This window comes from Theropithecus gelada, chromosome 3, assembly GCF_003255815.1.
Source record: "Theropithecus gelada isolate Dixy chromosome 3, Tgel_1.0, whole genome shotgun sequence".
NCBI classification, from domain to species: Eukaryota; Metazoa; Chordata; class Mammalia; order Primates; family Cercopithecidae; genus Theropithecus; species Theropithecus gelada.
In genome coordinates, this window is record NC_037670.1 from 16,613,355 (window position 1) to 16,632,315 (window position 18,961).

The 18,961-nt window shown below is 44.5% G+C and overlaps 1 protein-coding gene and 1 non-coding gene across 4 annotated transcripts in view; both read right to left on the reverse strand.

Moving 5' to 3' along the window:
• The window catches only part of DIP2A (disco interacting protein 2 homolog A), a 107,064-nt gene that overhangs the window by 28,227 nt on the left and 59,876 nt on the right, over positions 1-18,961 (reverse strand). For all 3 annotated transcript variants that reach the window (XM_025380126.1, XM_025380129.1, XM_025380127.1), the window contains 9 exons: positions 11,077-11,168; positions 8,067-8,177; positions 6,647-6,770; positions 6,175-6,284; positions 5,613-5,715; positions 2,983-3,047; positions 2,735-2,828; positions 1,673-1,792; positions 185-299 (listed from right to left, as the gene is read on the reverse strand). In XM_025380126.1, the coding sequence (XP_025235911.1) occupies positions 185-299; positions 1,673-1,792; positions 2,735-2,828; positions 2,983-3,047; positions 5,613-5,715; positions 6,175-6,284; positions 6,647-6,770; positions 8,067-8,177; positions 11,077-11,168 (934 nt within the window). The remainder of the gene's footprint in view (positions 1-184; positions 300-1,672; positions 1,793-2,734; positions 2,829-2,982; positions 3,048-5,612; positions 5,716-6,174; positions 6,285-6,646; positions 6,771-8,066; positions 8,178-11,076; positions 11,169-18,961) is intronic.
• LOC112621887 lies at positions 14,489-14,593 on the reverse strand. Its single transcript, XR_003118820.1, has one exon. It is a non-coding gene; the product is annotated as a U6 spliceosomal RNA (small nuclear RNA).

Here is an 18,961-nt window from a genome sequence, read left to right on the forward strand (position 1 = left end):
CCCAGTCTTGCTACCCAATTCCCCACGCAAACCCAAGCTGGCAAAAAGTGGGGAGCCAGGCACCAAGGTGCTGCCGTACAAATGGGCCTGGATCCTAACAGGCAAGGCACAGCTCCAGGATAACTCAGCTGTATGCAGAGGACTCAACTAAGTGCTCACGAGACATAGCAAGGAATGAGGTTACCTGCGGATGGCGACAGTCAGCGCCTCAGGAGAACTGGCGCAAGGACAGATGACCTCCGGCCTCAAACCTCTGGACTGGAAGACGTTGAGGAAGGCGTCACAGGAGGAGATCGACCCTGCACAGAGCAACAAGAGTGGAACACCAGCACTAACTGGGGGCCAGCATGGAGGGGGTGGCTGGCCACTGACTCAAAAGGAGCACATGCTCTTGGGGGTGTACCAGGCCACGGCTGGTGGCTGCACATGCTCAAGTCAGCACAGCCTGCAGCCATCGGAACCACCGGGCTGCATCAGCAGAAGGAAGGGGTCCCTTCACAGGCGCCCTCAGACTTCATGCTCTTCAAGGGAGATGGTGTCTTTAAAGGAAGTCAGCCACGAATGGTCTGGTGCTCCAAAGGGCAGAAGGGGCGTCCCTAGGGACAGGAGGGCGCTGCATGCAGCGGTAGACTGGCCGCACAGCACTGCTAGGATCAAGTGCGGCGACGGGGAGTGCCACGGGAAGAGACACTGGAGGGGAGACGCACACTCCAACTCCACCATGTGGACCACAAAGCAGCGGTGGGCATGGAATGGAGACGCAGAGACCTGAGCAGCACTGCAGAATCCAGAAGCAAGCCCTGCCTGGCTTGGGTGTGGACCAAGAGAATGAGAGGCTCTGGGGGTGCTGAAAGGTGGGGTGCTCTCCCAAGAGATGGGGGACACAGGGGTGTTGGTCACACTGGAGAGGGAATAAGATGAAACGTCAGCTTCTGATCCAGGATAGTCTCCAATGCAGAGACAACGATGCAGGTTAACAAACGACAAAACCCCTAATACCTGGTCAACAGGTATGTGCTGCAACAGGAGCCCCTGTGTGACCAGCATCACCTGAGGCTTCCCTAGAGGAGGTACTGAGTCCAACCCTGGACAGTCCTGGGCCCCCGAGCTCACACCTGCTGCCTTGACAAAGCAGTTCCCACTCGGACCACCGCACGCAGGAGGTCCTAGGTGCTCACTGGGACCACCGCATGCAGGAGGTCCTACGTGCTCAGGCAGCAGCCACAGGGAGCTCCTCCCAGGAGGACGTGGGGAACATCTAGGCAAACCAGGAGGGAGAATGCTTGGGTCCTGGTGGGAGAAGTTAAGCCAGAAGCCAGGGATGTGGGTGCACCAGGACAAAGGGCAGGAGGCTGGGGATAGGCCCAAAGAGAAACAGGAACCCCAGGCCACAGCACAATCTGGTAATTTCTTAAGAAAGATGACTCTCATTAAGGCATGTACCTTTCATCAAGCATATTAAAATTGCTTTTAAATTTAGTGGCCTAATAAACATGCATGAGATAAAGCAGTGAATCAACAAGATGTTCCGTGTCATAGAAATGATGGGACATGTGTATCTATATGACACTGGCAGTGCAAACGCCTCAATTTTGCTTCTCAGTGTGTTCTACTTTGGTCTGCAGAAGGGGACACTGTATGGGGTATGCCCCAGCCACACAGACTCACTCACATGGGTTGGCGCCATCGGCCACAATCAGCATGCGCAGTGAGCTGAGGCTGACGTCCCTCTGGCCTCGCTGAGCTAGGAGAGACCAGTGCATGTCTCGCGACTTCACCAGCGCGGCCCGAGCTGCAGAGAGAGGACGGCACAGACATCAGACATCCCTGTGTCACAAGGGCTGGCACCCTCACACTCCTATAGACACGTGTACCTCATCCCACACAAAGGTGTACACACACAGACACAACACTTAGCTCCCAGGTCAGAAGCTCTCTGCAGCCCTCTCTCACATGCAGTCCAACCCTCAAACCTTTTTCCACAAAAGTCAACTCTGAGGTACAATTTAGACATCAAAAGCTCAGATCCATTTCTAACGTTAATTTTTTCTTAGAAGCTCCATATTGTTCTTTTCCTATGTGCCCACTTCGTTCACGTTGTCCCTCCCCAAACCCCTGGTGCTGGCTGAGAAGTGTGAGGACCCCAGGAGCTAAACAGACGGTCTCGGGTCTCAGTCTGGCTCCTGCACTGGCTAGCATGTGGAATCCAGCAATCCCCCCACCCCCACCCAAGTTTCAGTTTCCCTCCATAAAGCAGGACAGACAAGAGACAGCTGCCGCTCCACACTGCTCTGAGACATGTCCAGAGGGGCACATCCCAGCAGGCAGAACAAGGCAACATGGGTGACCCAGGTGATCCAGTGCCTCAGTGGCTGGTAAAAGTGCCACTGAGCTCCACAGGGCAGAGACACAGACTGCCAACTGTGCAGGTGTGGCCATGCTGGGGCCTCCTGCTTGGTCCCCAGAGGCACCTCAACTGCTGAGAGAAGCAAGGCCCAGACCCCACCAAGTGGCCCTACTTACCACATCACCCATGAAACCCTGAGGGCTATGCCCGAGGCAGAGAAAGCCCCCATACTCCTGGGCAGGGGTGTGACCAAGAAAGACATCCCACGGCTCCTCAGCCTACATCTGCAGTTCCACATCTCAGCTTTATTTGTTCTTAATCACCAAAGGTCAGTTCCAAGAGATTTCCCTAAAGAAGGGTGAGTGCCGTGACGATGGTATCCGTTACCTTTATAGAAGCACACTTTCTGGATCCAGGAGAGCGGGTTGGCCTTCATCAGCGCGTAGGGGATGCTGACCACGTGCATCCTGTTCATGACACTCTGGGGGGGAGCAGACACGCTCAGGGCGAGTGGGCCCGAGCCACACCAGAAAAAGCAAAACAAAACCAATGTACTCTCCCAACACTTCAGGCAGAGGCTTGGGCTCATCTCAATCCCTTGTTCCAACAATTAGTCATCAGCAAACAACACTCACTGTTAACACTCCATGCCACAGACCAGCATCCCTTTTGAAATCCAGCACATTTGTTAATGTTTCCGCTGCAAGTAGACAAAGAAGGTTAAACCACTGAGCAACCCTCTCAATAAGCCCTATGCATTTTCTAGAGAAATTCTGAGGTGAGTACATCATCAACATGTAAGTTTCAGGGAACAGATACAGCATTTCCAAATACCACATACCAATTAATAATAATCTTGGTTATCTATTACTGGAAACACATAAAAGTAGAAGGTCATGCAACTAATACCGAGAACCATGCTGAGCACTAATCACAAGGCACGGGAACATCACATACTGAAGAAGCTGTACAAGGTGTCACCATATCTTTTCTTTCCTTTTTTTTTGAGATGGAGTCTCACTCTGTGGCCCAGACTGGAGTGCAACAGAGCAATCTCAGCTCACTGCAACCTCCACCTCCCAGGTTCAAGCAATTCTCCCGTCTGAGCCTCCCAAGTAGCTGGGACTACAGGCATGCGCCACCATGTCCGGCCAATTTTTGTATTTTTAGTAGAGAAGGGATTTCACCATGTTGGCCAGGCTGGTCTCAAACTCCTGACCTCAAGTGATCTGCCCGCTTTGGCCTCCCAAAGTGCTGGATTACAGATGTTAAGTCACTGTGCCCGGCCTCTCCACATCTTTTCATCAGGTATTTTGATGGGGTATTCTTTTCAGAATCAAGAGGTGGGGATGAAAAACTGTCAGGGATATTCTTACTTCTCAACTCTACACATCTCCTCAATTCTCACACCCAGAGACCGTGATCCGGCATCTCTCCTCTATAAGAGCTGGTGGTTCACATCACCCTTCAGAAAGTCACTCTTCCTCTGCCCGTTTTCTCATCCAGAGACACGCAGCTAACACATTTTAGGACGCTGGAGTGGAGAGCAGTACTGAGGGTTCCCAGCACAGCTCTCTGCTCAGAGCACTCGGCCAAGTCCTCTCTAAGATCTGGCTCCCACCTCACACAGGCAGAAAGGCAGAGCCTGGGGCTATGGGCAGACCTGGCTTCTCGCCAAAGGCCACAGCACTCCAAAGGTGAATAGGAGAGGTTTGATTTGTGTGCCAGGAAATGCTATTGCACTATGAATAACAGTACTATAAACATCCTTTCTCTGTTGGCTAAAGAACACAAATTATTATTGTTATTATTTAGAGACGGGATCTTATGTTGCCAGGCTGCAGTGCAGTGGATAATCATAGGCACAATCCCATTACTCATCGGCACGGGAGTTTTGACCTGCTCCCTTTCCTACTTGGGTCGGTTCTCCTCTCCTTAGCAAGCTGGTGGTTCTCCACTCCTAGAAGGTCACCATGTTGCTGCCAAACTTCGTGCAGATACCTGGCTGGCACAGCCCAAAACTCCTGGGCGTAGGCGGTCCTCTTACCTCAGCTTCCCGAGTAGCTGGGACTGTAGGCACACACCACCACGCCTGGCTAAAGAACCCAAATTATAGGTGACATATGTAAGATTAGCTCTGGGCTGAAGACAAAGAAAGTCATGGGGCTTGATCTGAAAGATCTAACTTTTTAAATTTAATAAAGCCCTTAAAAAATACCTAAAATCATTTTCCAAATCTCCAGTAAAAGCTTTAGCTGTGCCCTCAACTTACCCCCTTGCTTTTAAACACCTATTTTTTTTCTTTTTTAAAATTTTATTTAAAATTTCTCCCTTTTTTTGCAGAGACAGGGTCTCACTATGTCATACAGGCTGGTCTTAAACTCTTGACCTCAAGTGTTCCTCCTGCTTTAGCAAACCAAAGTAGTGGGATTACTGGTATGAGTCACTGCACCTGGCCTAAACACCTATATTTTAGATATTTCAACCATTCAATTTCACTTTGTAGCTTTGTTCAGTTCCAGTATTACAATGTAAGAAAACTACTATGAGTCCATTTTTACAGTTTTTTAAATTATCTGTCACGGTGTACCCCATAAATATATACAATTAGTACTTATCAATTAAATAATATTAATTTAAAAATACTTTCCTAAGTAGATGACATTTGAAGTAAATCAGGTGCTGACTATACTTTACCAAGAGATCATCTATAATCATAATATAGATAAACCATATATTTATAAAAATATAAATATGTGTTATATATTTATAAAGATAAATATAAAATATAAATCATATATTTATATGCATGACAGCTAAGGTCAAAACTACAGTCACAGATACAGTAATAGAAAACTAAAAGTGTTTTCCTCTTTTTGAATGAATACCCTGACCCTCAGTATGTCACAGAGTAAGCCAGCCCCCCAGGGCAGGCCTGTGAACCCAGCACTGTGTATAAATGTATCAGTGGGATATAGCTTCCATGTTCCATAAAACCAACGTCCATGTGCATTTACTGAAAACAAGCCTGATGGGGTTGCCTGGACTCTGCTAAGAGACGCCGTGTGCCCTCCTGGCCAGCACAACTACAGAGACCCCACAAGCATGCTAAAGACGGTGCATCTCCCTACCTGGCATGACCTGGACTAATGGGCAAAGGCACCCGGGGTGGTTTTGACAGATGCAGCGACAGTCACATAATGAGGTAGGTCAGGTGTCTGTGTGAGGCTGGAGGGGCCACCACCCCACCCCTGAGAGCCCTTACCTTCTGAGTACCCGCACGCCTGGGTTAGAGCCCGGCACTGTGCCAGCAGGGATGCGTGGGACACTGTGACCCCCACCGTACTGCCTTCTTTGCTGGTTTTATACTGAAAGATTTCAAGGAAAAAAACATGATGTGGTATTTCTAGAGGTGACAACAGACAGAATGGAGACTGACAGAATCTTCAAAAGAAGAAGTGGTCAGTGTCTCTCCTCTAATCATCCTGCTAGGCCCAGGTGCATGGCAAGCCCTGGCCCCTGAGGGGATGCTTCAGTGGAAGTTGTGGCTCCTTTGGGCAGGTGCCCGAGGGCAATGATGCGCCATGGGCTCCCTCATAACTGTCTGCATCCCGAGGGAGCCAGTTAGGAGAGAATGAGATAAGAGAGAAACCTGGAAGGGTCTGAGCAACCATCTATATGACACTGTATTTCTGGGGCAGAGATAAAACAAGAACTCTTAGGCCAAAATTCAACAAAAAAGAATAGTAACTTATATTCTTAGGAAAAGCAAGACTTAAGCCTGTGGGACACGTTTTTAGATGCTCTGAGTTAGGAACAGTCATTACCTCAATGTAGGCGGTCCCAGTCCTTGTGTCCTGGGTCAGAGGGTGCCAGTCCTTGGGGGGCCTGGCTAGATGCTTCCCATCAATCACCAGCCAGGAGAGGGGAGGCCAACCTGTGACACGCAGACAGGACACAACAGCCAACAGTCAGAGAGGCATCTGCTCCCCACACTCGAAGCCTGCGCCTCCAACACGCAGCACTAGCTACTGAGCGACTAAGGAGTGCGAGTGCAAGTTTTAGTCTCAATTCATTTTATGTAATTTAAAAAGGTACATCCGGCCAGTGGCTACCATATCAGACAGTGTAGGTCGAGACATGAAGCCAGATGAAAACCGAGATTCACCAAGGCCTTGAACAAGGGATCACTTTTGCTGAAGATCCAGTCACCTCTGTCATGTTTAATTTCTGGAACACCATGCATTTAACACAGACCACAGTCAGAACACTGACTCCTCTTCCCTTGGGAGGCCTCACCTTTGAAAGTTGCCACTTCTCCCGTCTGTGCCTTGGGGAGGCCTTTCTGACAAGCGTCTGTGGTCAGGGCCAAGGAGACTCCACAGCTGCCCAGCAGAAACCCGACCTGCTGGCTGCCTGCGTCCTGCAGAAAGCGGAGTGACAGTGTGGGGTGGGGTGCCCACAGCAGACCCAGACCCAGACCCTTGGTGCTCCAGGCCATGCACAGAACAGATCTTTTTTCTTCCCTCACAAAACTTCCAAAATAATTCAGTCCTATTATTGATATATACGATCTTTTCATGGAAATACTTCATTAAAATGTGACAACTATGTTTAAATTTAAAAGATAATTTTGGTTTCTATTTGTGGTGAAATATAAAGTTTAATGGGCTAATTTCTCAAAGTTCATTCTTACAAATGACATTTAGAAGCATTTTTAACAAACTCCAAAATTAATGGCATTGAAATTTCTATTGAATCATGTTTGAAATTTACAAATTAATCTGGAGAGGCCTGGTCCTTAACAATATTGATTATTTCCACACAGAAACACGTTTCCTTGTAGCCAAGTCTTCTGTGTCCCTCAGCAGTATTTTGTCATTTTCTTCATATAAATTTGACAAATCTCTAGTTTTACTCCTAAGAATCACTGCATTCAAATACCTGCTCATAATATATTATCCTTTGAGATACACTAGTTTTAATTGCTAATTTTACTTTTGGGATTCTTGAATATTTGTGGATAATGCTCACGTTAACAACTGCCTGAATTCTGCGACAGGATGACAGAAAGCCGATTTTCTCAAATACAGGCATTGTCTACTCCTAAATGATATTTTTTTTCAGTAATCAGATTATTGATATTTATATTCAAAATGTTATAGATACCTAGATAAGCAAGACCGCACATTAATAATTTATCAGCAACAGAAACTGCCTACTGTCATGTAAGTGAATAGAAACACAAGATAATTTCCATCTCGTTTATTCAAAACTGCCACTGAGAAGTGAGCTATATCACTGTAATGATACATTTATCCCTAAGAAATAATAGTTATTTTCTATAAACATATGGTTTTGAGGAAAAGTTTAACAAAATCTTATTGAACCATAATTCTATTCATTAAAGGAAAAACTGGCTATCATTTCCGTTGGGAAATTCATGTAGATGATAGAACAGCTCCACCTCACAGGAGTGTGGTGTGGGAGCATCACCAGCAAAACGGTTCTCAGTGACCCTCTCACCAACAAGAAGAGAGTCAGACCAAACGGCATCTGATTTCTCTTGAGTCCTGGCCAGCCTGTCGACCACTAGCTTCCTCTCCTCTGTCAAGACAGCTGCTTGCTGCCTGTCCACACTCAGTGAAAAGGAAGTAAGATACCGCTGGTATGAAGTTCAGAAGTGAACCATGTGGGACCTGAGCCATGGGTTTGCTACCTTTCTTGTTAATGGCACTTCTATGGGGACAGGAACCAGCTCTGCCAGGAGACATCCATAAAATGCAACCATGAACATCACAGGGTCACTATTCGGAAACACGAGCGCCACCTACAACAGTACAAAGAAATGAATATTCCAAATTTCCAAATTTTACAGTATCTAGTTAAATTAAAAGCTAGTTACAAAATAAAATTTTTGTAAGCCCCAAATATTGTAATAATTGTGCTTGAAACCATAAGGGACAAGTCCAAATAGCTATTTAACTGAGTAGAGACTGCTGACTTAGGGCCTTTGAGAACACACAACAATGAATAACCAGTAAGCGTTCACTTTGTAAGACAAAATTTAAGCCGTATCTATATTCTGTACTTGAGGTCTGGAAATTTAGTTTCTAACAAGTTTGTTTGTTGAAAAGGGCAAGGTTCTCCTTCAAAATTTGGTTTTAATAGTGGTTGCCCAGAACTGTAACCTATAACCTTGAGACTAGATGTTTGGTAGGGAAAGTATATTTTTACAGAATTTGTTACGAAGAGCTCTGTTCACTTTTATAAAGTGTGATATTATAGGAGGCAGAATTTGCCACCAATTTCTTCAACTCAATCACTGTGACCTTGTCAATTTTATTATGATTCACCTAACCACGGAGATTCTCTTGTAAGTCAAGAAAGCATCTGAAAGTCTTTATCCTTGTAAGAAAGCTTTTCAAGAAAATTAGTGATCCTTAAATTCATTCTAAAGCGTTACATAAAATCTCATCTATGAGCACAACATATCATAAAGTATTATTCTTAAACTGTTTACATTTTTATAGCCAAGTACACATTTCCTTTCTTTTCTTTCTACTTGTGTTGCTTTCTGTGTATTCTCTAGCTAATTTGTTTTAAAATACTCCCTCAGATGGGTCAAATACCCTTCAGTATCATTTTCCAAATAACCACCCACTCAGGAGAGCCGTGAATGTCCCCTGCTGCTGAGGACTCCACCCCACCCTGGGGTCTCAGTTCTCCTGATGGTGGGTGCTGAGGACTCCACCCCACCCTGGAGTCTCGGTTCTCCTGATGGTGGCTGTGCTGCTCCCTGGACTGCTGCCAGTGATCGTCCTGGGGATATCCACTGTGGTCCCCCTGCTTGCACCCTACTCACTCATGTGGCTGAGGGACATCTTCTAAGAACTCGCCAAGAAAGTGCTCGTGAGCCAAACGTTTCTGAGTCCTGCATGTCTGAAAATGGCTATACCATTCTCAAATCTGTTGAATCTCTGGGAATAGAATTGTGAGTTAAAAATTGTATTCCCTCTGAATTTTTGAAGCATCACTCCACTCTCTTCCAGTTTTACCAATGAGAAATCCCAAAAGCCACTGTCATTGCCGATCCTTTGTGTACATCCTACTTTTTCCCTGAATGCTCTGGGATTCTTTTCTGTACCCCGGTATTATGCAATATTATGGGCATGTGTTTTGGTGTGTATCCTTGAATAGTTACACTCTCCAGGTCTGAGATATTGTCCTGAATTACTATATTCATTTAAAATGTTTCACTTTCTGTTCTCCTTTCTCTTTCTGGACTCCAGTTATCAGTCACGTGTTGAGTCTTCTTGATCGAGTCTTTTTGTCCTGTTTTACTCCACTCTCCATCTCTCTTTCCTACTGGCATCCTTTTCTTGACTTACGAAACATCTTCATCTGATTTCCAAGAATATTAATATTCACTTTTTAGAAACATTGTTTTCTATATCTAGCTTTCCTTCAAGTTTGCTTCCTCTTTCCTTCCTTCCTTACTTTTCTTGTCTCTCTCTTTCTCACTCCCTCCCGTCTTTCCTTTTCTTTGTCTTTTGGTATTTTCTCTCATACTGACATTTCCTTCTTAAAAGTCCTTGGCTAATAGTTCACATACAAGAGTTAGGCACTGAAAGAGTTACTTGGAACCATCTGCCAGCTTGTTAACCTGCAGTTCACTTGTTGGGTGATCTGACACAGGTGACCTTCTCACTATGGGATTTCACTGGTGTATTGATTTTCACCATGTTCTCAACTATTTTCCACCCTGGACTTTCCAGTATACCAGAAGCCCTCGGGTGTGGTCCAACTTGCCTACAGCAGTACTGCCCCAAAGAACTTTCTATGATGACGGAAATGTTCTACCTCTGAGCTATAAATACTGTAGTTACTAGCCACACTCCTACTGAGCCCCTGAGATGTGGCTTGTGCAACTGAGAAACTGTATTATTTATTTTATTTAATTTTTGCTAATTTAAATAGCCCCAAAAGCCATATAGGGCAGTGTAGCACAAGAGAATAAGCCTCTAGCATCCCATTTTGGCAGATAGGTACAAGGAGGTTTCCTGGACACACAGAATAGGGAAGGAGATAAAAATACAGAGTTTCATAGCAAGGTTTCAGAACTTTAGATTTTAATTCATAAATTCTAAGCTCTGGAATCTAACATTTTTAATATTAACATATATGAAGTCAAACAGAAAAGAAGATGAAGAAACAGTGGACAAACAATGAGTGCAGGAAAAGAATGTTGCTTTACTCTACATCACAAACTTTGCCATATTTTTCACTGCTGATTTTTTTTGTTGTTGTTTGTTTTGAGACGGACTCTCACTCTGTCGCCAGGCTGGAGTGCAGTGGCAAGATCTTGGCTCACTGCAACCTCCACCACCCGGGTTCAAGCGATTCTCATGCCTCAGTCTCCCAGGTAGCTGGGATTACAGGCACGCACCACGATGCCCAGCTAATTGTATTTTTAATAGAGACAGGATTTTGCCATGTTACCCAGGCTGGTCTCAAACTCCTGAGCTCAGGCAATCCGCTCGCCTCGGCCTCCCTAAGAGCTAAGATTATAGGCATGAGCCACCGCGTCCAGCATTCACTGCTGATTTTAAATCCCTTTTATTAATGCTGTGATTCTAACTAAATGATGGAACACTAATTTCAATGAAACAGATTATCGAAGTCTCTGCTTTTGCTCATTCCAACAAAGTGACATTCTAGTTACTTACTCTGTCTCCAGGTTTAAGCAGAGGTTCGTTCTTACTTGTCAGTTTATTAAGTAGAGTATAAGCTAGTTTTAAACTCCGACTCCAAAGTTTACCTAAAACAAAATAAAAACACTAAGCAATGTAAAAGTTAAGAAACAAATAATTAACATTTTAATGTAGAAACCAAAATACCCCATAACATACCATTATCCCATTAGTGGAAATTTAGGTAGTTTCCATCTAATAACTATTCTGCACAATGTTGTAAGGCACATCATTGTTGGCTCTTAAAAATAACTTACAGATTTATTTTTCTTAATACAAAAACAAAACAGGATTTTATTATAGAAAATTTGGACTACAGAAGAGCCAGCAGAGGCCAGGTGCAATGACTCACACCTGTAATCCCAGTACTTTGGGAGGACGAGGCAGGCAGATCACTTGAGGCCAGATGTTTGAGACCAGCCTGGCCAACATGGTAAAACCCCCTCTCTGCTAAAAATACAAAAAATTAACTCAGCGTGGTGGCATGCGCCTGTAATCCCAGCTAGTCGGGAGGCTGAGGCACAAGAACTGCTTGAACTTGGGAGGTGGAGGTTGTAGTGAGAGCCAGCCTGGGCAACAGAGACACTATTTAAAAAAAGAAAAAAAAAAAAAGCCAGCAGAAAAAAGTCAGTATTTGGTATACATATGTATATGTACATATGTGTGCACACATATACGACTATACACATATAAGCACGTATACATGTCTGCATAATTTTCAAGAAATGAGATACTTCACCCTACTTTTCCAATTAATACTGCAGTGTAAATGGATTTTCATGACATTAAATATCCCTCAATTACATCATTTGTAAGAGTAGCACATAATTCATTTAATCTTCACAACAATTCATGAAATGGGTCATATCTTTATTTTAACATGTTATATTCCCAATTTAATACGTTAAATTTAAGATGTTAAAATACTAGGCATCCCCAAAGAAAAGTTCCCCTGACCAAAAATCAAGAGACGATATAAACAAAAGCAACAGATCCAAAGGTGATCCGGGTATCAATGCCATCCATTCTTTACTTGGAAAGCCATCGGGACTTCACACCAGGCACAGGGCCCAGGAACCAGCTCTTACTCCGAGGTCGCTCCCATCACACACCCTCCTGGCACAGCTGCTATGTTCACAAGCACTCAATAGGGGAGAGCTTCACTGAGGAAGACAGGACACCAGAGAAAGGAAAAGCCTAGAGGACTGGGGGTGTCGGGAGAGGATGACACGAGGCAGGGGTGACCATGGGACAGGAAGACTGAGAAATATGAGTCTAAGCCCCACACCTGCAGGAGCCTTAACACACCCCCACCAAGCAGCCTATCAAAGAAGCAACACAAAGTCATCATTGAGCCCTTCAAGTCCCTGCAGTACAACTGCAAGCAGGTTGAGCGGCCATGCCCTGCAAGTGAGCGCTCAATTTCCCGTGTAATAAGATGAAGTTCAGGTGCAACACTATGAAGTAAGTGAACTGGGGGACCTGAGAAATGAACGAGGAAAAAAAAAATACTAGACCAGGCACGGTGACTCATGCTTTTAATCCCAGCACTTTGGGAGGCCGAGGTGGGTGGATCATCTGAGGTCAGGAGTTCGAGACCAGACTGGTCAACACGGTGAAAACCCATCTCTACTAAAAAGACAAAAAATTATCTGGGAGTGGTGGCACATGCTGTAATCCCAACTACTCAGGAGGCCGAGGCAGGAGAACTGCTTGAACCCAGGAGGCAGAGGTTGCAGTGAGACAAGACCGTGCCACTGTCCTCTAGCCTGGGCGAGAGTGAGACTCCCTCTCAAACAAACAAACAAAGACAAAACTCAACTCAAACCACTGTTTCAGCCTATTTTAAAAAGTCAATTTAAGGTGTTAATAATTGTAATGCATAAAGAATTTCAAACTGAATCCAGCTGTACATAAAAAGAATAATGCATCATGACCAAGTCAGTTTTATCCCAGGAATGTAAAGAGGTTCAACAGAAAATCAACATAATTTGCCACATTAGCAAAATAAAGGTGAAAAATAAAACAATCATATCAATAGATGGAAGAAAATAAAAGCAATTTAAATCATTCATGATTTTAAAATGATTTTAAATGATTTTTGAAATCCTTCTTAAACTCAGAAAAGGAAATATACTGCCTTAATGTGAAAAGGAGCATCTTTAGAAATCCAATAGGAAATATCATAATGGTTGGATATTGAAAGCTTCCCCTCTGAGAGAAGTAAGCTAAGGATGTCTGTTTTCAGCATTTTACTGAAAGGCTTAGCCCATGCAAAAGGGGAGAAAAAGCTGAACAACTGGAAATGTAACTACCATTATTTGCAGATGACATGATGATGTAGTTTATGAATCTTCCATAACTGAATTCAGCAAGGCTGCCAAATATATCGACATAAAAATACAATTTGATTTCTACATACTAGCAATAAAGAGTAAACAGGCCGGGCGCAGTGGCTCACACCTGTAATCCTAGCACTTTGGGAGGTTAAGATGGGCAGACTGCCTGAGCTCAGGAGTTCAAGACCAGCCTGGGTGAGATGGTGAAACCCCATCTCTACTAAAATACAAAAAATCAGGAGGGTGTGGAGGTAGACACTTGTAGTCCCAGCCACTCAGGAGGCTGAGGCATGAGAATTGCTTGAAGCCAGGAGGCGGAGGTTGCTGTGAGCCAAGATCGTGCCACTGCACTCCAGCCTGGACAACAAAGCAAAACTCTGTCTCAAAAAAAAAAAAGAAAGTAAATAAAAAATTTTTGATGAAAGTATCCACCGCAAAATTAAAACACATACACACTAAGTACCTGAGACTGTCACAAGAAATATGCAAAATCTCCCCACAGAAAATTACACATTACTGAGATAAAGTAAAAAATATTTGAATGGAGGGACAGATGTCCAAGGGCTGGAAGACTCAGTAATGGAAAGGTGGTCGGGTGCGGTGGCTCACGCCTGTAATCCTAGCACTTTGGAAGGACTAGGCAGGTGGATCACCTGAGGTCTGGAGTTCGAGACCAGCCCTGGCCAACATGGTGAAACCCCATCTCTACTAAAAATACAAAAAATTAGCCGGGCGTGGTGGCAGGCGCCTGTAATCCCAGCTACTCAGGAGACTGAGGCAGAAGAATCACTTGAACCTGGGAGGCGGAGGTTGCAGTGAGCTGAGATCACGCCATTGCACTCCAGCCCAGGCAATAAGAGCGAAACTCCATCTCAAAATAATAATAATAATAATAATAACAATAATAATGAAAAGGCATTAATTCTCTTTAGACTCATTCAAAGCAATGCTCATAATCTCAGTAAGTATACTGTGACACCTGACAAGCTCATTCTAAAGTGGATCCTGAAATGCACAGGGTAAGAATTGCTAAGACACTCTTTTTTTTTTTTAATATGGAACACTTCACAAATGTGTGTCATTCTTGCACAGATACCATGCTCATCTTCTCTGCATCATTCCAGTTTTAGTGTATGTGCTGCCACAGTGAGCATGCAAGATGCTCTTGAAGAAAACAAGACGGCAGGCTTTCGCTACAGATGTCAAGACTTACTATAAAACTACGGCAATCAAGAGAGTGTGGTATGGGCACAAAGAATAGAATACAAATCAATGAAATAAAACAGAGAACAGCAAAACAGATCCACCCGTGTGTGGACAACTCACTGAGGACTCATGTGCCACCACAGAGGAGTGGGGCAAGGGCTGTCTTCTCCTTAGATAAGAACGGGACAGCTGGTTATCCTTCTTTAGCAATGAACCCTGGAACCCAGTCCCACACCATTCACAAAAACGCATTCCAGGTGAATGGCAGACCGAAATGTGAACAGCAAAACAACAGCATTTTCCCAAATTAATGGAATAACGTTTTGATCTCAGCCAAGGGAAACAGTACTTAAGGAGAACACAAAAAGCAAAAATCGGGCCAGGCATGGTGGCTCACGCCTGTAATCCCAGCACTTTGGGAGGCCAAGGCAGGTGGATCACCTGAGGTCAGGAGTTCAAGACCAGCCTGGTCAACACAGTGAAACCCTGACTCTACTAAAAATACAAAAAATTAGCCGGGCCTGGTGGTGTACGTCTGTAGTCCCAGCTACTTGGGAGGCTGAGGCATAATAATCGCTCGATCTGGAAGGCAGAGGCTGCAGAGAACCAAGATCACGCCACTGCACTCCAGCCTGTGCAACAGAGTGAGACACTGTCTCAAAAAACAAACAAAATAAAAAAGCAAAAAGCAAAAATCATGCAAGAAAAGAAGATGATGGATAGAACTTCTGTTCACTAAGCTACCATTAGTGGAAAGCCAGCCACAAAGTGGGACAGAACTCTTGCAAGGTATTACTGACAAAGGGCTGGTATCCAGAATATAATATAAAAAATTCCTATAAATGATCCTATATTAGAAAACGTGCAGCTGCTCTGCCTAGGGAGTAGCCATTCTTTTATTCCTTTGCTTTCTTAATAAACTTGCTTTCACTTTACTATATTGACTTGCCCTGAATTCTTTCTTGCACAAGGTCCAAGAAGCCTCTCTTGGGGTCTGGAACAGGATCCCTTTCTGGTAACATCTTCCTGGTGAATTCCAAAGGGGTAATACTGAGGAGACCCCCGACCCGAAGGAAGTAAGACCACAGCACCAAATGGCCGACTTTGGGTAAGTGGGGTGCATTTACCGGGGTAAAGGATGGAACTGGGTTAGAGGCCCAACTTAGGGGAGTCAGAATTTCTCCTAAGACAGAGTGGGTTAAAGGCCCCTCTTAATAAAAGGCAAGGGCACTTGAACAAACCTGCGTTCGAGGCCCAACCTGGGAAGGTTACAGTCCTTCCTAAGATACAAGGGGATAGAGGCCCCCTTCAGTAAAGTCCCTCTCGGCCAAGAATGGATCTGGCACTACAGAACGTTAACCACTATTCTCTTTGGATTAATCTGCCTTGCACTCTTTGCTGACCGCTTTGGGTGACAAGGTTAGGCATGTACAGGATCATGGAACATGGGAGCATTTTTTCTCCCCAAAAGGGGAAACTCCAGAGCTGATGGGACTGCTGGAAAAGAGCCCTTCATTACTGACAAATGGCCACCTGAACTTTTGATTCAGTGTCGCTGCAATGGGTGGGTCTTTCTCTGGCCTCCCTGAGCTCCTCACCTTCCCCATCCTGCTATAGGCAATGCTTTTCTCCCTTTCTCTTTTCCATCTTTTCTGTTACTCAGGGCAACTGTCTGCTCCTTCATCTTGCCCAGAGACCACATATTGAAAAATGTCCTTGGGAGTTGACTTGTAACCACATGGAGGTACTTTCTCTTGGTTTCCACCATTGAGTGAACAGCAATTTGAGGGTTCATGTTGTAGTTAGCTCTAAAGGTTATCTCGAGCAGTTAAAAGCCTTTGCAAGCTCAGAATTGGATGCTCTGGACTTCTGGGAATAGTCCAAGTGCCCAATACTACAGCTTATTGGCTAAGGTTTATTGTTTTCACCTAGGAGGTTACCTTTGGTAAAGTTCCAAACTCAGAAATATTGGCCGTAAATCCTGGCTAAAGTTGGGTAATAAGAGATTTAAAAGGACTTTTTTAAAAAAGCACTATGGGCTGGGTGCAGTGGTTCATACCTGTAATCCCAGCACTTTGGAAAGCTCACATGGGTGGATCACAAGGTCAGGGGTTCAAGACCAGCCTAGCCAACATGATGAAACCCCGTCTCTACTAAAAATACAAAGAAAAACAAAAAATTAGCCAGGTGCACGCCTGTAATCCTAGCTACTCAGGAGGCTGAGGCAGGAGAACTGCTTGAACCTGGGAGGCGGAGGTTGCAGTGAGCCAAGATCACGCCACTGCACTCCAGCCTGGGCGAGAGAGTGAGACTCCACCTCGAAAAAATTAAAAAATAAATTAAAAAAAAAAAAAAGCTGGGCGTGGTGGCTCATACCTGTAATCTCAGCACTTTGGGAGGCCGAGGCGGGTGGATCACCTGAGGTCAGGAGTTTGAGACCAGCCTGATCAACATGGAGAAACCCCGTCTCTAATAAAAATACAAAATTAGCCGGGCATGGTGGTGCATGCATGTAATCCCAGCTACTCGGGAGGCTGAGGCAGGAGAATCGCTTGAACCAGGGAGACAGAGGTTGTGGCGAGCTGAGATCGCGCTACTGCACTCCAGCCTGGGCAACAAGAGCAAAACTCCATCTCGAAAAAAAAAAAAATAATAACTAATTAAAAAAATAAAAAAATAAAAGAGTACTATGGTTAAAAGTCAGCTTAAAAGCAGATATTCAAGGTTTAACAGCCTGGGACTCCTTGGGGGAAACAGAGGAGGCATCACAGACCCCATTTTGGGAAGAACCTCTGTTTTCCTCATGAAATCCCAGAAATTTAAAATTTAAAATCTCAAAATCTAAGGCTCTGCTCTGCCGTACAGCACTGTGTTATGTGACAGTTTTGACTTCACATTCTGAGAGAGCTTTAGTATAGTAACCAAGTAGGAAATATACCTTGGAGGTAGCTAATGGCAGTTGTAGGGGAATACACAGCTCTTTGCATGTGTGAAAAAAGTATAAGTGTAACTGGAGTCCCAGAAGGAGAGAAGAAAAAAATGAGGAAGAAGCAATATAGGAAGAGAAGATGGCTATAATTTTTCTCAAACAGATAAAAGACACCATTCTACAGATTCAAGAAGCCCTGTGGACATCTTGAAAATTTTAAAGAACATCACAGAAAATGTTCAAAGAACATCACCTCTAAATATGTCATAGTAAGATGGCTGCAATTCAAAGAAAAAGAACATTTTTTTAAGCAGCCATACACATTACTGTCAAGAGAGTAACAATGGTCTGGCATCTTCTCAAAAGCCAGTAACCATACCTTTGCACTGCTGAAAGAAGATAAATAACCACGAAATATAACCTTAAAAAATGAAGTTGCCAGCAAACCTACAGTATAATGAACATACAGGAAGTTCCACAGGCCAGAAGGAAATGATTACCCAGGAAAATATAGAATCGCAGGAAGGAATGTACATAGTAAAAGAATAGAAATGTACGACTGATTAAAAACACAAACAAACAAAAAACAATGGGCCGGGCATGGGAGCTCACGCCCAGCACTCTGGGAGGCTGAGGCGGGCAGACTGCTGGAGCTCAGGAGTTTGAGACTAGCCCAGGCCACACGGCGAGACCTCGACTATACTAAAAATACAAAAAAGTACCCGAGCATGATGGTGTGTGCCTGTGGTCCCAGATACTAGGGAGGCTGAGGTGGAAGGATCGCCTGAGCCTGGGGGGTGGAGTTTGCAGTGAGCCGAGCTCACGTCCCTGCACTCCAGCCTGGGTGACCGGGCACAACCTTGTCTCAAAAAAAAAATAAATAAACACAATGGTAGTGATATCTTACACTCTGTATATAAATGCAGACAAACTACAAGCCAAGGAGAATGTTTAAAAAAAAAAAAAAAAAAAAGAAGTGTGTCACAGGCTGGGTTCTTCGCAAAGCAGACGCTGAGACAGGCTCAGGCAGTCAAAAGGATTCCTAGAGAATACAAATCTGTGACAGCAAAAGACAGGTAGCAAGACTGGGCAGGAGGAGCTGTCAAGCCACAATGTAGAACTGACGGTCTCCACAAGTCCAGAGCTGTTTATAAGGAAAGTCCATGCTAACAGAAAGTAGGCCCTTGTCCCACTGCCTTACTTGGCCATCAGCCAGGGACTGCCCTGCCAATAGCATGACCTAGATTTGAACGCTGATTTAACAGTTGGAGGTTGTGAGCTAGCCATACTCATCAAAGCCTGGCAATGAGCGCCTTTCTTAAAGAATTACAGAACAATTTTTCTAATGAAAACAGATGTAAAAATCCTAAACAACTTATTGGCAAAT